The sequence below is a fragment of the Hippoglossus hippoglossus genome, chromosome 22 (assembly GCF_009819705.1).
Source record: "Hippoglossus hippoglossus isolate fHipHip1 chromosome 22, fHipHip1.pri, whole genome shotgun sequence".
NCBI classification, from domain to species: domain Eukaryota; kingdom Metazoa; phylum Chordata; class Actinopteri; order Pleuronectiformes; family Pleuronectidae; genus Hippoglossus; species Hippoglossus hippoglossus.
In genome coordinates, this window is record NC_047172.1 from 12,494,216 (window position 1) to 12,508,838 (window position 14,623).

The 14,623-nt window shown below is 42.1% G+C and overlaps 1 protein-coding gene across 8 annotated transcripts in view; it reads left to right on the top strand.

Annotated features, from left to right (window-relative positions):
• Nucleotides 1-14,623, top strand: part of eml1 (EMAP like 1) — a 51,514-nt gene that overhangs the window by 21,703 nt on the left and 15,188 nt on the right. For 3 of the 8 annotated variants that reach the window (XM_034576818.1, XM_034576814.1, XM_034576815.1), the window contains exons 2-7: nucleotides 8,702-8,884; nucleotides 9,176-9,229; nucleotides 11,285-11,423; nucleotides 12,731-12,787; nucleotides 13,575-13,703; nucleotides 13,923-13,951. In XM_034576818.1, the coding sequence (XP_034432709.1) occupies nucleotides 8,702-8,884; nucleotides 9,176-9,229; nucleotides 11,285-11,423; nucleotides 12,731-12,787; nucleotides 13,575-13,703; nucleotides 13,923-13,951 (591 nt within the window). Of the gene's footprint in view, nucleotides 1-5,745; nucleotides 5,893-8,701; nucleotides 8,885-9,175; nucleotides 9,230-11,284; nucleotides 11,424-12,730; nucleotides 12,788-13,574; nucleotides 13,704-13,922; nucleotides 13,952-14,623 lie in introns of those variants that run through there. The other 5 variants (XM_034576821.1, XM_034576822.1, XM_034576816.1 and 2 more) reach the window with 4 other exon arrangements.

Consider the following 14,623-nt stretch of genomic DNA (forward strand, 5'->3'; position numbering starts at 1 on the left):
TTGGTTTGTTTTCCTCTGTTATTTTTAGGAAGTTTCAGTTATTTGTAAAACTGTCTCTTTCTACTTGTTTATGTGTAGAGTAGTTGTGCCACTTTGAAGTTGTTTCGTGTCATTACCTCCACCAAGGAGGTCACGTTATCGTTGTAATGTGTTTGTTTGTGAGTGGGCAGCATTACACAAAACTACTGCACGGATTACCATGAAACTTGGTGGAAGGATGTGGTTTGGGTCAGGAAAGATTCCATAAAATGTTGGGTTGGATATGGATCAGGAAATCGATCCAGAGAAATGTGTTCACTTTCTTTAACATTGTGAGATGGAGCGATTTTGTTGATTTCTCCGAAAACAATTCATGGATCTTGATGAAACAAATCAAGCAGGTTTAGTCGACCGCTATTGATGAGTGTGCGAATTGTGTGCAATTTGGTGCAGATCCAAATAATAGTGAATTTAAAGGTGGTCTCATAAGGGGCCGTGGTGGAGGTATGCGCTCTACTGATGTCTCTTTGTAGTAATGACTTGTCTTTTTAGTTGAAGGTCTGTTCAGTGATCCATCCCTGCTTACAGTCTGCTTGAACTGACCGTCCACTGTCACAACAATGAGTTCAGAACATTTAATGAGTTGGACCAGTGAAGCTTATTGCTCACTCAAGCTAAACATAGCTGGATTCAGCTGGATTTTCAAGGAGATTTCAAACAACGAATAAAAACCAAATAACTCCTGAAATACATTGAAAATCACAGATATAAAACAGTTTATTGAAGGAGAATTCAAGAATAGAAACTTTAAAAGTAAAACTCTCATTACGCAGTTAGAAATAACTCTCTTCAATCGTGTTGTGTAATCATCTTGTCGTTTCACAGTGTGTTCCATCCCTCCAGATGGCTTATATACAACTGGCCCATGTTCAGCCTCTGGCAAACATGTGAGATCATTCTCACACCAAAGTGGAAATCTGGTTTACCACAACAACACTGTTACTTGGAGTAACAACACCAATACACACAGACACACACACGCACTGGATGGAACGAGTGTCCCGTCTCCTGTTCCTTCCTGGCTGTTTGTTACAGAGGGACAAAGCCCTGTTTTATGTGGAGAAAGGTTGAGACTGTGAAAGAGGCTTGTGTCAGAGGCTGGAGCCGGTGCCAAGCATGACTTAGTGTTTCTGATTCTTTCCTAAAAGTCACAGCAACGAGAGTCACATCTTTCTCCTGCTGTTTGTTACAGTCAGCCCCCTGGTTGAATTCAGCCAGCGATGTCACTTGTTACGCAGGCTTTTGTGTTCCTTGATAGCATCTTTCAAATCATGGGTTTTGTGATGAAAATTGCTGCCTTCATCACAACCTGTCTGTCTTGTGAAAAGTGAGGGTTGTATCATGGTTTTGATATAATTTAGTTGTCAGAGGAAAATTTGCTGTTATTAAAAAATGAGTCAGGGGGATGAAGAGTCACTACAGGTAGATAGGCCTGGATCATGTACAACATATTTAAAGATTTTGTTTTATTGTTATCATGCGACATAACATTGTATAACAAAATTGCAGATATAGTCCCTTTAGGCTACTCTAGTCAAGTCATGAAAATTAATTAATATTCAAGTCGCAAAAATAGACGATTGTCATGGTGAAGTGTGGAGGATGAATTCAGTTTTTCCGCCTGAGGCAAGAAAACAGCTCTGATGTCTGGTGGAACAGCAGCTGATGTTTCTCTATCGGTTTCCAGACAGCGGCAGTTTGAACAGGCTGTATCTGGGTTGGGTATTGTCTTTCATCTCACATTTCTGATAACATTGAGGCTTGGTATAGATCGGTATAAATTATGTTCTGGACTGCAGCAGAGCCGTTCTGGGCCATGGGTATCATAAACCAGTTTTTGAGCACTTAGGATTTGACATCATCTTCATCGATCAGGCGAGCATCATTTTTCTCGTTGCACAGTTCTTCAACGCTGCAGCTTAGCATGTCGATGCTCTTCATACCACACTTGTGAGTCTCCATATCGCTCTAAACCAAAAGGCAATCTCTTAGGTTAACAACATAGATGAGAGCCTGAGAATTGAGGGTAAATATTAGAGAAAGACAGTAACCATAGTCCCACGGTTGATTTATTCTTCACCCCCACCACGGTTTAATGAGAGAGAGCGAGGCAGACAAATAGAGCGAGAGGTGAAAGAGGTGAGGGAAAGAAAAGACAAATCCAGCCTGCCGCTGAGCTCAAACCCTCTCAGTTTAGGGATCACTAGCATTGAGCAAGATCTGCTCCACATATCCAGCATAATCCCTCCTCTACACCGTGAACACTTCCTCTTTGACAGAGGAGAGCGTGTGTAGGAGTGTGTGTGCGCTTTGTAAAGCAGAGTGCAGGGATATCGGTGTATATACAGTATGTGTCAGAGTTAAGAAGGAGCTATTCTGCCTCAATGGGCCATATCATCCTCCTCTTTTTTCTTTTTTACCCTCTTACCTCTTTCTTTTTTCTTGTGTTAGATTCGTCTCACTCTCTCTCGGCTTTAGGGACTGCAAACTGCTCGATAGGGAGGGGTGTTGCGCTGGACAGTGGGTGTGCCATCCGCTTGGGACCCACAAGATAGCCGGCTTTCATGTTAAAGTGTCATGCTAGTTATCAATGCAGTGCTAAAGAGAAGTACACAGGAAATACAATCCATAACTAGATGAAAGCACAAGCACAATGTGATTGGCTGGTGCCTCCTTTGTTGCATAAAAAGTTGAGCACCGTACAACTTCTACCGTACGCAGCGTTAGCAACGTGTCACCATGAAACCACAATGGAATTCAGCAACACTGGACGTAACCCCATTTAAAGTGAATGAACAGCATTTTGGTTGAAGCCTCCAGCGTGTGAGTCCAGCGTTAGAGCTTACACTGTGCTTTGTTTTTTAAAATTGACCTTCCCCTGCATCGTCATTATCAATTAACTTGGGAAAGAAAACTTTCTCCCCCCTTTCATACCTTAAAATATAGTACCGGTACTAAAAAGTACTAAAAAAGACAAATTAGAGGTGGAATTATATATCTCGGTATTCATGCAGTAGCTAGGATTGGTTCCGGCCCCCTGCGGCACTCAAAAGATAAGCAGTAGGCTGTAGCTAATGGATGCATAGATGGGCCAGCTTTAATGTGTATGGCACATTAAATACACATCATTAATCCCATAATGATTCACTGTGCAAACTGGAGTGATAATTAGATTTATGCGATGTTTTTATTTATTTATTCTCTCAAGCAATCTTGAAATCTCCTCTCATTTCTCTCATCCCCTACAAATAATTTGTACACACTCCCTTAGGAAGCACAGAAAAATACAGATGGAGATCTTTGTGACATCTGATCATTGTGTGTGTGTGTGTGTGTGTGTGTGTGTGTGTGTGTGTGTGTGTGTGTGTGTGTGTGTGTGTGTGTGTGTGTGTGTGTGTGTGTGTGTGTGTGTATGCGCGCGCGCAGCAAGGTGATTCCCATTTGACCTGAGTTTGACTCCAGGAAGGATGTGACTGATGGGAGGAAGGAATCCTCTAACATGTTTCTAGAATCTCCTGTGGGAGGTCGTTTGGCTGCTCATCATTCTCCTCTTTGACCCACAAGCACACACACACACACACACACACACACACACTCCTTATGACCCCTGGACACACTCATCCTCACCTCCATCATTCTCTCTTTTATCCCTTTGTCAGTCTTTCCCTGATTCTTCAGTGCTGTTGTTTTGACATGAAAACAAGCTTGACCTGCCATGTTTTCACTCCCTTTTCCTCCTCTGTAATCTCCACTCAGGACGTGTGTGAAGTCTTCTCCTTCACTGATCCACCTCTGTCTATTTAAAGCTCCTAAACTCCGGTCCAGCAGGAGCCACGAGGGGCAGCTTGTAATCCAAGCGTCTGTCTCTCTAATCTGGCCGCTTGATCAGCTAATACAGTCCACTGCCTGCTGCAGGTGACACACGAGACTGATGACATTTCAAATAACTTCTCCTCTATTTCTCTCCTACTCTTCTCTCCCATTTCCAATTGAATTGGTTTAAAAAACATTATTCTTCTGACACCTAATGGATGAGTTCAGTCGTTCCTCCATCATTTGTAATTTCTAAATGCTGCAATTTCACGCATGACATTTGTCTTCGCTTGTACTTTGAATATTATCAGAAAAACTCCTGCAGCTTCATTCTCTATACCTCATTCACTTCTTGGCAAAGAAAAAAATCTAATCCTGCCTGGCATTTGATTATGATTAGGTCTATAGTGAAGTGTGACTCATTGGTTTTTGGAGAAATTGAGGCACAGTCTGCAGTTGCAGCTGAATAGACACTATGGTGGCACACCACCAGGCTGTATGCATTCAGGTTATGAAATTAAAAACAGCTGGCAAGGTGCCGCTGAGCTCTAGCTCTAGCTTTCTGTCTGTGAAAAACAGGAATCATTGTCGTAATGTTGTGACAGGCCGTTTCCTGCAATCCTCTTGCTCCTTTCATCTGTTGCCTTTTTTGCAAACACTGGGTGGTGGTTTTTCGAAACCCCCCATTGTGGTGCAGCTAAACCTGGCAGCTGAACTTTCCAACAAGCCAGTCGAGCTTCATTGTTTGGATTCTCTGCACCACAGAGAGAAAAGAAAATAGGGTGTCAGGACACATATTGAGAGATTTCATCAGTTTTAATGTAATGATTCCTTTATTTCTTGTATCTTTGTGTATATTTACATCCTTGCAGTGAATGTGGCAGTGCACACAGAGTGAAGGAGTGACTCAGCTAAAAAGCCAGACAGCTCAGCTCAGCACCGGGCTGCTGCATTGCTTAAAATGCGAGAGTGCTCCCTCAGAAGTGTTTCCCAAGAACGATTTTAGTCGTTCTAATCCTTCGGTGTATTGATCTTTGCAGCAGATGAGATGGGTCAGAGCATGTGTCCACCCTCCAGTGTTTATTATTGATGGCAGTGAGTTCAGTAAATGACTCAAAATTAAGATGGAGATAAAGGCAGCTGATGATGGGTGTGGTGGTTTTAGAGCAGGGAACATTTACTCCAGAGGGTCTGTTTGCTGTTTTCCCTTCCTTAAATCTCTGTGTTGGAAGTGATGGACAAGCATTGGGCAGGCGAGTGGCCCTGCCAGGAAGACATCGCCTTGCAGAGGAAGGTAATAGGGAAGCAGCGTGTCACAACGCATTAGTCTGAGCAGATAGATGGGCTCGGATCTGTCAAGAATTTAGTGACCCAGCCACGTATTGACTAGATAATGAAACAGGGACAGAAAAAGAAGTCGGGCTGCCGCTGGAAGAAGACTGACAAAAATGGAGTGATTCAAACAGCCGGCTACCCGGTGTGAATACCACGCGGGAGCAAGGGGATGTAGGTCGGGGGGTGTAATGATCTGTTTTTGTGGGGGATAAAAGAGAGACAGGGTGGGGGGGAAACATGTGGTGATGGATTTGTTGTCAGAGTAAGATTGACATCTGCCTCTCTGGACAGAAATCATGTGACCTGAGCCCCACAGTGGTGCAGTCACATCAGGGCCAAATTTAGCCATATTCCAAACTGACTCAGCTGGAGATCAGAGTCACACCATCAACACACATCTTCTATAAAACACCAGACTTAACTGGCACTGGCCTTTTCTGATATTGGTCATTGGGCGTCGACACGCCCCCCCAGAGGGTTTTAACTGGGGAGCGGGGTGACAGAGGGAGGATGTTAGCCCAGAGCCGGAGTACCACGTCCGTGACAGCCAGTCATTGTGTTGCAGCGACTGATAGTGTCAGTGTTGGGAGCAGACCCACAACAGATGCTGAACAGATAATAGAAGCTTTATCTGTGGATATCAACTCCGTGACACACATTTACATGTGAATATGAACAAGGGCTCCTTCAAAGAAAGCATGTCAGGTGAGCAGAGAGTTATTAAGATCCAGTTTTATCTCTGGAATATTCTTTGTCAATGTTGTTTTTTTTTTTAAAGATGAAGCAGTTAGATTGGCACTGTGTGTTATGAAAAAAGAAAACATTTCCTTTCAGTAGTAATAAGTCTGTAAGTGAATGTATGAGCATATACACTGAGGCAGACACATTTCTCATTGTGCTTTATGATACGGTGCTGGTTGTGTCATGTATCAGACTGAACACCTGCAGTTTTCATTTGACTCCATGTGTGGTTTCATTATGGGATTCTCATTCTCATTTAGTGGACAGATGAGAATATTAGAGGGTGCAAACATGAAGTGCGACAGATGTATTGCTATCATAACATTACAGCCTGTCACACCTTGTCAACCTTGACATCCAATTCTGCTCCGCTGATGCTTTTTAGTCACACTGGCACAGCTGGATGGTTCAGGACGGCAGTGTTGGTCAATTTAAATATCTGAGCATGTATTGGACTGATTTTCCTGCAGTTTTGGAAAATCATGGTTCTCAGAGGATGGAGGCTAATGAATTAGTTAATCCTGTGAGTTTTAGTCCCACCAGAATGTTGACATTTGTTGTTTTAGCTCAAATGTCCCTCAAGGTAACTTTTTAGTTTGGCTCATGTCCCATCCACTAACATGGAGGAGACAGGGTTTACCACCTATCCCGTAGCCAGCCACCAGTTGGCGATCAATATGATTTGGCTTCACTTTGGGGGAGCTATCATGTCGTCCATCTTTATATACAGTGTATTGTTTAGTCCACGTCCAATTCACTAACAAGGTGGAGGTGTGATTTATGACCAAACCTCAAGTTTTTACTTTATTGTTGTCACATCACACATTAATGGATTTATTTTCAAACCCTGGTAACAGTTTGGGAAAGTACAGACAAATTATCTCATCCTGCTGTCAATCTGCGTCAAATCAGAAAAATCGACTGTGTCATCCTGCTAATAGTCGCTGTGTTAGCTTTGTCACTGTGAGCGTTAATCACAAGACAGCAGTAATGACTGTGACTGACTGAAGCTGAATACAAGAGGGCACTGGAGGATGTGTTTGTGTGTGTGTGAGCTCTAATTGTTTGATTCAGACATTTAGAATCTGCTCAGATTTACCATTTTCTGTGTCATCATTTAAGCGTCCCATCTGCTTAATGCACCATCGTGTCTCATGGAGGTTCTCTCAAACAATTCATAATCAGCTGACAGCCGCCGGATTGTACTCACTAATGGAATTTGTCCAGTCATAAACAAATCTGTGAAATTACTTTTTCCGGCAACGAAAATGACTTCACTGGACCAAATACTGGAATATACTTCTGAATACTTCTTGTGAATACTTGTTGTAACATATTATTTCCATGATTATTTAGAGTTTCTCATGATAAAAGTTGATATATCTGCTCAGAAAATTAAGTCTGACTGTATCTTATCATGTTTTCCACTTGAATATGTTAACTTTTTGAGATTTTTTTAATTTCAGAGGGGGAAATTATGTTTTATTGTCTTTCGTATTGCAGCAATGATTGTATGGACTACATTTCATTTTCTGCCAATAAAAATACAACAAACATGTTGTGGGATTTATTTATCTACAGGCAAAATATAATTCTGTTCAGGGACGTCCTAAATCCCTGAGCGGCTTTTATTTATCAAAGAGACTCAGACGTTCATCACACCACTTTGCTTTCACCGTGTTGTCTGTCGTACTTGATTGTTTGAGAATGTTATTTACCAAAGTCAAGAGTTTCCTCCGTTTTCAATAATGTTTTCAGGCGGTCGGGGTTTAAAGCAGATTCACAGGAGGAACGCACACAGCAGATCTGCCTAATCACCAGATGCCTGCTCTCTAATGCATAATGCATCAGACTTTTATTACAAGTCTGCAGGGAAAACACAGCAGTGATTTACATTAATATTTCATCACATCGCTGTGACATCAAAAGCTTAATGGAGGGGACCCTGCATGTGTGTGTGTGTGTGTGTGTCTTTGTGTGTGTGTGTTCATGTGTGTTATCATTAATGAAGTAGACCCTGGTGACCAGAGCTTGGCCTCTGTCGGGGTGTCAGGTGGAGAGGTGAACATAATGTGTCAAGTTAGTTTAAACTCAAAGAGCTGACATTCATAACAGGCTCATGACTGAAGGGTTTTAGCCGTCAGCGCTTTGAATCCAAGAGTCTGAATAGTGTGAAAGGATGAAAGTGAGATTGGGTTTTGAATGGGGTTCGCTCCAGTCCTGCCTTTTTCTTTTTTCTCATTTTCTCTTTGAATTCTCAGATTCAGCTTTTTCTGACCTGAAGTAAAACAGAATCTTGACAGTTCGTTTTCTCTTCGAACTTTCATGAAAGGAAATAATTTAATTTTCTAAAATGTTGAACTATTCCTTTTCATATATGTTGCCTCTGCTTAAAAATTACATGCACTCTTAGATATCAGTTCACTAAATATGCTTTTTTTTTCATTAGCACCCATTAATTATTCTCTGTGAAATTGGTGAAAAAAAGTGGGACATTTTTTTATCTGCCCCTTTTTATGGATCCACATTTTATGGGTTCTTTCTTGGCCCATGTAGCACCTCCCCTCCAAGTTTTTGGGAAATCTGATGAGTAGCTCTTTTAAAATCCTGCCGAGAAACAAACCTACAAACAAACATAGACAGGGGCATAAACATGTCCAAGGTAATTAACTCACCTGGGATGAGAGACTTATAGCAGGACTGTTGGTATACACTGTACCAGGCGTACCTAATAAACTGGCCACTGTCTCACCAGCTCTCTGTGTTCCCTCAGATGACAGTGCGTCAGCCGCCAGCAGTATGGAGGTGACCGACCGCATCGCCTCCCTGGAGCAGAGGGTCCAGATGCAGGAGGATGAGATCCAGCTGCTGAAGTCAGCTCTGGCCGACGTGGTCCGCAGGCTCAACCACTCTGAGGAGCAGCAGGCCATGGGGTCACGCAGGGGACCCACTAAAGGTAAAATACAACGTATGTGCTTGTGAAATGAGTCAGTATCCAAACAATGGTCAACGGGTCATCTGGTATTAGTTCAGATGAACACACGCTCGCCGGCTTATTCACCCACTTTTGATAGACATCCTTTCTTTCTTTTCTTTCTTTTCTCACTTTCCTCTCTCTCTCCACCTGATGTCTCGTTCTAAACCTGTTTAGTCCCTTTCCCTGGCTGACTAGTGGTCCATCTCCTGTCCTCTCTCCTCCTGGGCTGTGTTGTCGTGTTGTTAAATGTGTCGTGTGTTACGTGTATAGACCCGGCTTTGATGAGAAAGTCTCCCTCAGCAGACAGCAATGCTGGGAAGCCAGGTAGGCTGACTGTGTGGTCTGTCTGCACTAACCAGGCCTGCTGTTGTGCGTACGAGCAAACACATTTCAGTCACTGCCTGCAGAGAATTGTGTTGTTTGTTTACAAACAAACAATTTGTGTTGTTTAGTATTTAGACAGGAAACAAACAGTTAGTGCCAGTACTGCTCTGCCTGAGGTCAACGCACTGTGATCTGAGTGTAAACACAAGCAGTAGATAGAAACTATATTTTTTATCAAAGGGAAAAACTCAACATGACTTTTTAGACTTTTGAGTCTGTGAAATCATGTGAAAATATTCTGAACTGTCACAACAGTGTGGGAATAAGTTATTAAACATGTGTATTCAAAGGACTATTCCCCCAAAACTATTTCCCCCTCTTATTAAACTAGATTAAAACTAGAACTAATAGGATTAAATTAAGCTTTAATAACATTAGTTTCTGCATTAGTAAAATTCACTTAATCTAGAACTCTGTGTACAATTTATTTAAATGTTGTATCTCTCTCTCTGTTCTTCCTTCTATTTCTGTTCTCACTCCACCTGGCATCACTTTGTGAATAATGTAGGAAGCAGACATAAGAAATGTTACATAGCAGCACATCATCACAGAATTTTACATTATAGATTTTTTTGTGTCTCCGTTTTTGTTGTATAACAACACTGCATGAGTCGATATCAGCTGAGGACTGTCTTGCACACATCGTACCTTCACCCCACAGGCAGATGAAGCCTGCATGTGAAATCAACTGCACCTCATTCGGGTTTTTTATGTCCACAAACGTGCATTTGAGGGATTAGGCCCAAACAGACTGAGCTGCTGCTTCCGCGGTGACTGGATGGAGGTTCAGTTTGATTTGGGAGCTTGAGGATAATGATTTAGATTCAGAGCGGCTCTCCCTTATTGTTCTCCACTAGCAGCCCGCTCGACTCCACTGAAGCACAATGATCTGCTTCAGAAAGCTCAACACATGCACACACCAACACACACATTCATCTTCTTTAACATGCTAACAAAATTACAACCTCAGTTTGCCCCTGCTGGGTAATTACTACAAGAAAGATAATGGAGCAGAATGTGTGTGTAGGCCTGAGTGCATGCACATGAGTGTGTGTTTTTGTGTGTGTGCGCCTGATCTTGTGTGTGTCCCTGCTGGATGAAACACTGTCTATTAAATATTTATCACTGCAGATAAAGCTGCAGCTTGGATTTGTTATTCCCGGCTTGTCTGACTGCCGTATGTCCCCTGTGTGAGTGTGTGAGTGTGTGAGTGTGTGAGTGTGTGTGTGTGTGTGTGTGTGTGTGTGTGTGTGTGTGTGTGTGTGTGTGTGTGTGTGTGTGTGTGTGTGTGGTTGAATTAAAACGTTAAATAAATCCATTTAAGATTTGAACTACAGTCTCTAAAGTTAGTTAATGTGTTTATATATGTTATATTATGTCTTTGAACCCCTTACTGAACAGCGTGCAGAACGAGTGCTGTATATGTGTAGTGGTTAAGGCTTCGACAATAATGGGGACACTTAATATCTCACCCACCAATACAAACTGTTAAAGCGCAATTTCAGTTTTTTTAATTATGATTGTTATTGTAATCACGCTCAACTGGACTGGAAATGATTATATCTCAAGCCACCTAATGGCTAAAGGTGGAATAAATACTCTTCAGATATCGTTTTTAATTCAAATAGAATATGGTTCTTGATTATTCTGCTAATCTTACAATTTTTTTAATTTTTGTTGTCATAAACAAATCATCTTTATACATTATACTCCCGGCCGAACCATATTTCCTTCTCATAATGTCTGACATAAATACAGTATAGTGTAGGAACAAAATGTCAAACACAATACTACATGTAATGTTGAGGACACGCACATAAACGTGTTATTTCCAATGCATGCTGGGGGTTCTTTGCACTCCACCTACCCTCCTGGGATGCAACAGTGTATCTAAATATAATGATAATAGCAAACACCATTAAAAGCAGCCTTGCTGATGGACCCTATAGTCCAGTGTTATGACTGAACATGCTCCTCTGCTGTTCTTTCTTCCAGCCAGGCCAATGATTGCCACCCTGCCGTTACGGCCCACAGTAAACAACGGGACCGTCCTACCAAAGAAAGGCAGCGGCACTCTGCCCTCCCCATCTGGACCTGGATCCAGAAAGGACACCAGCACACCGGCCAACAAGAGGTGAGGAAACTGAAACTGCACCTTTTCTAAGGGAAATGATTTGGGCTACAAGTGGAAGTTGATTTGTGCCAATTTTGTAATTATGTTACTTATTAGCATATTTGTAAACTTGTCCAGCTCTTATATATATTTATATATATTTATTTGGCGGCTGAAGGCTCCTGTTGATTATTGCATTTTTCTCTCCTGGCATTTTTTCATTGTGTCTGTGTCATGTCCAACTGTTTCAGCCATAAATCATCACATTTCTGCTTTTTTATCAGGCGAAGCCAATTACATTAAAATTTGCTGATAAACAGAGAGACAGAATTGTTATCTTCTCTACTGTGTGTGTGTGCGTTTGCGTGTGTGCGTGCGTGCATGCGTGCGTGCGTGCGTGTGGTGTGTGTGTCCATACATGCTTATAGAGCACAGGTTATCAATCTAGTCTGTCAGGGGAGCAGTAGTCTTTTCCCATCTCTGGATGTCATTACCATAATCAGATGAAGCTCAGCAGACAGCAGGGACCAGCTCCAGTCCAAACAGATGTTCACTCCCCTGAGAAGTTGTTTCCATGTCTTTAACTGTGTGTACTTTTATTTCTGCTTCTGAGGGCAGTAAAAAAACGGCTCTGTACCTTGAAATGTAAACAGTTGATGGAAACTAACCTCAAACAACAAGCAGGACAGTATCAAATTAGGAAATGTTTGGTCTGGTCTATTTCCTCGCTGTCCCTGGAGTTGGTTTGTGTCTTTAAGGACATCTGACTCTTCATAAAGTAGAAGTACTACTGAGGTCATGGACCTCAAGTCTCTCTAACATTCATCAATATATTTGAAACACACCCAAGGGCGGCTGTGGTAGAAGGTAGAGAGGGTCGTCCACTAACCAGAAGTTTGGTGGTTTCAGTCCAGTCTCCATTCTATAGTGTCCTTGGATGGTTGTACAGACAGTGTATGAATTGTGTGTGATAGAAAAGCGCTGTATGAATGTGGGCCTGAATGGATTAATGTTGCCTCTACTGTAAAGCAGTGTAAAGGTCGATAAGTGCTATATAAAAAAAATCTATTTCCCAAAGACATCTTTCAATTTCAATATATGTATATATTTGTTCATTTAAATATGCATGAGATTGTGGATTTTAGCTCAACTGAATTATAACTTGCCATCAGCTGTTTATCTTTATGTGTTGTCTGTCTTTTCTGTCCTCCCTTCTGCCCTCTTGTATTGTCCCTCTCTACTGGGTTGCTCTCTGATAACATGTCCTTTCCTCTATGATGTTATATCCTGTTTATGTCCTGTCCATCTACTGTGTGATGTCCTTCCAGTCTGTCCAGTTTGTCCTCTTTGTCTGGATCTACCAGAATTCTCTATCTGCCTCTCAGGTGAGAGTGTCAAGTTACAGCTATTAACCATCACTATTTTCCTTCACTATTTATCTCATCTGTTCGCTCGCTCCATGTTGTTTGACTCATCGATCTTTGGAGCAGCGTGTTGTGTTGTTTACTGTCTGTATTTGCGATTAGTCTAAATTGCAGATTAGTCTCAATCCCATCAGTGTTGGAGTACACACACAACAGCCTCCCCCAATACCCTATGGCCCAATTACTGTGATTCCTCCTGGGATAACACAGCAAACAACAGTCTCTCTCTTTTTATTCTGTTCTGCTCTTTAGTGAACAAACACATGCAGGCTCTCCAGAAGGGATAACGGCCACTGGCCAGTTTTACGATTTGAATAGACTTCTCTCCCCTAGGGAGGATTAGGTGACTGTGCCTACTGGCCATTGGACTGCTGATGGAGCCTTTTCATTGTTGTAAATAGGCAGACTGTCTGCACTGCCAATATGCAGATCTGCACAGGTCTGTACTAGAGCTGTAGTTATAATCAGCCCTGTGGAGTAAACAGATATATCCACATACTTCTCTGAGTCACACAGTTTTCTGAAAAGTGTCAGGTAATATTTCACGACGCTTTTAAGCTGAATCGTCAAATAAATACCCCCCGTGTGTGCTTTCAGAAGCAATTTCTGCAATGAAAACTGTACCAGAGGGTGTTTTTAAAAAAGCAGCATCAGGTGGTTTCATGACCTATTTCTTGTTTTTCTCCCCTTCTCCTCCTCTCTGTCTTTATTTGCCTCTGCCCATCTTCCCTCGCTCTCCCCACCGCAGCACTGTGAGGAGAGCCAACTCTAACGAGCACGTGGGAACTCTCACGCGTAAAGATTCGGGCGACTCCAAGGGCAACCGAACTCGCGCCGGATCCACCGGCAGCAACTCCAGCGGCAAAAAAAGCGACAGGTAACACGGACACATTGATGGCCGCGTCTTTTCATTTCAGAGCCACGAACAAACACATCACTGACATTTTCTGTTCAAGCAAGATAGTAGTCTGTGTTTTAATCTGATTTTTCTAGTTTGACACTTAAATAACAGATAAATCAACGACATACAGCAGATGTGGTTTTTCCTGAGCGGGACGCTGATTGACAGCTGTGTGTTTGCTCATTTACTTTGCAGCAAACAGAGGGATCCAGTGTTTAACGCAGGTAAGAACCAGAGGCTTTTTATGGCTCTGTAGCCTGAAAGCTATGATTGTCACATGCTATGATACCACCCACTGAGAGCCATGACACACCAGCTGCTCAGTGGTTCTCTGTGTCAGTCAGAGGTCAATGCGTTTTTAAGGACATTTGCAGACGATTCATTAACCTTATGAATGTTCCCAAATCAGATTAAACTGTGAAGGGGAAATACATTTTGTCAAATTATGGCTTAAGCCGGTGCTTTGAACTGTTTTCTGCACAGAGAACAACTGAGAGCGACTCAAATATCTATGTATTCATCTTTTCCATGATCCATCCATTAACAAGTAACCAGTCCACCTCATCCATGACTCCATCTTCACATCCCAATGTCCACATTTGTCCACATTTTCTCCTTTTAACGTTCTCTTTTTGCATTTTTTGTTGCACTATTTAAATTCAATTAAAGGCAAATTCCTTTTTTCTCAGCATTCTGACTATGGGTCATAAAAACGTTGCACTCGTCACCTCTTTTGTGTAGAGACTGACAAAAACATTGGATTAGCTACTGTAGTTTACTCATCAGTGGTTTGTTATGACACCTCTCCAGCTGATTGATTGATATTATCTATGTGAACCACAGACTTTATATAAAGATGGACGACTGACAACGTCACTCCCCAAAAGTGACGCAAA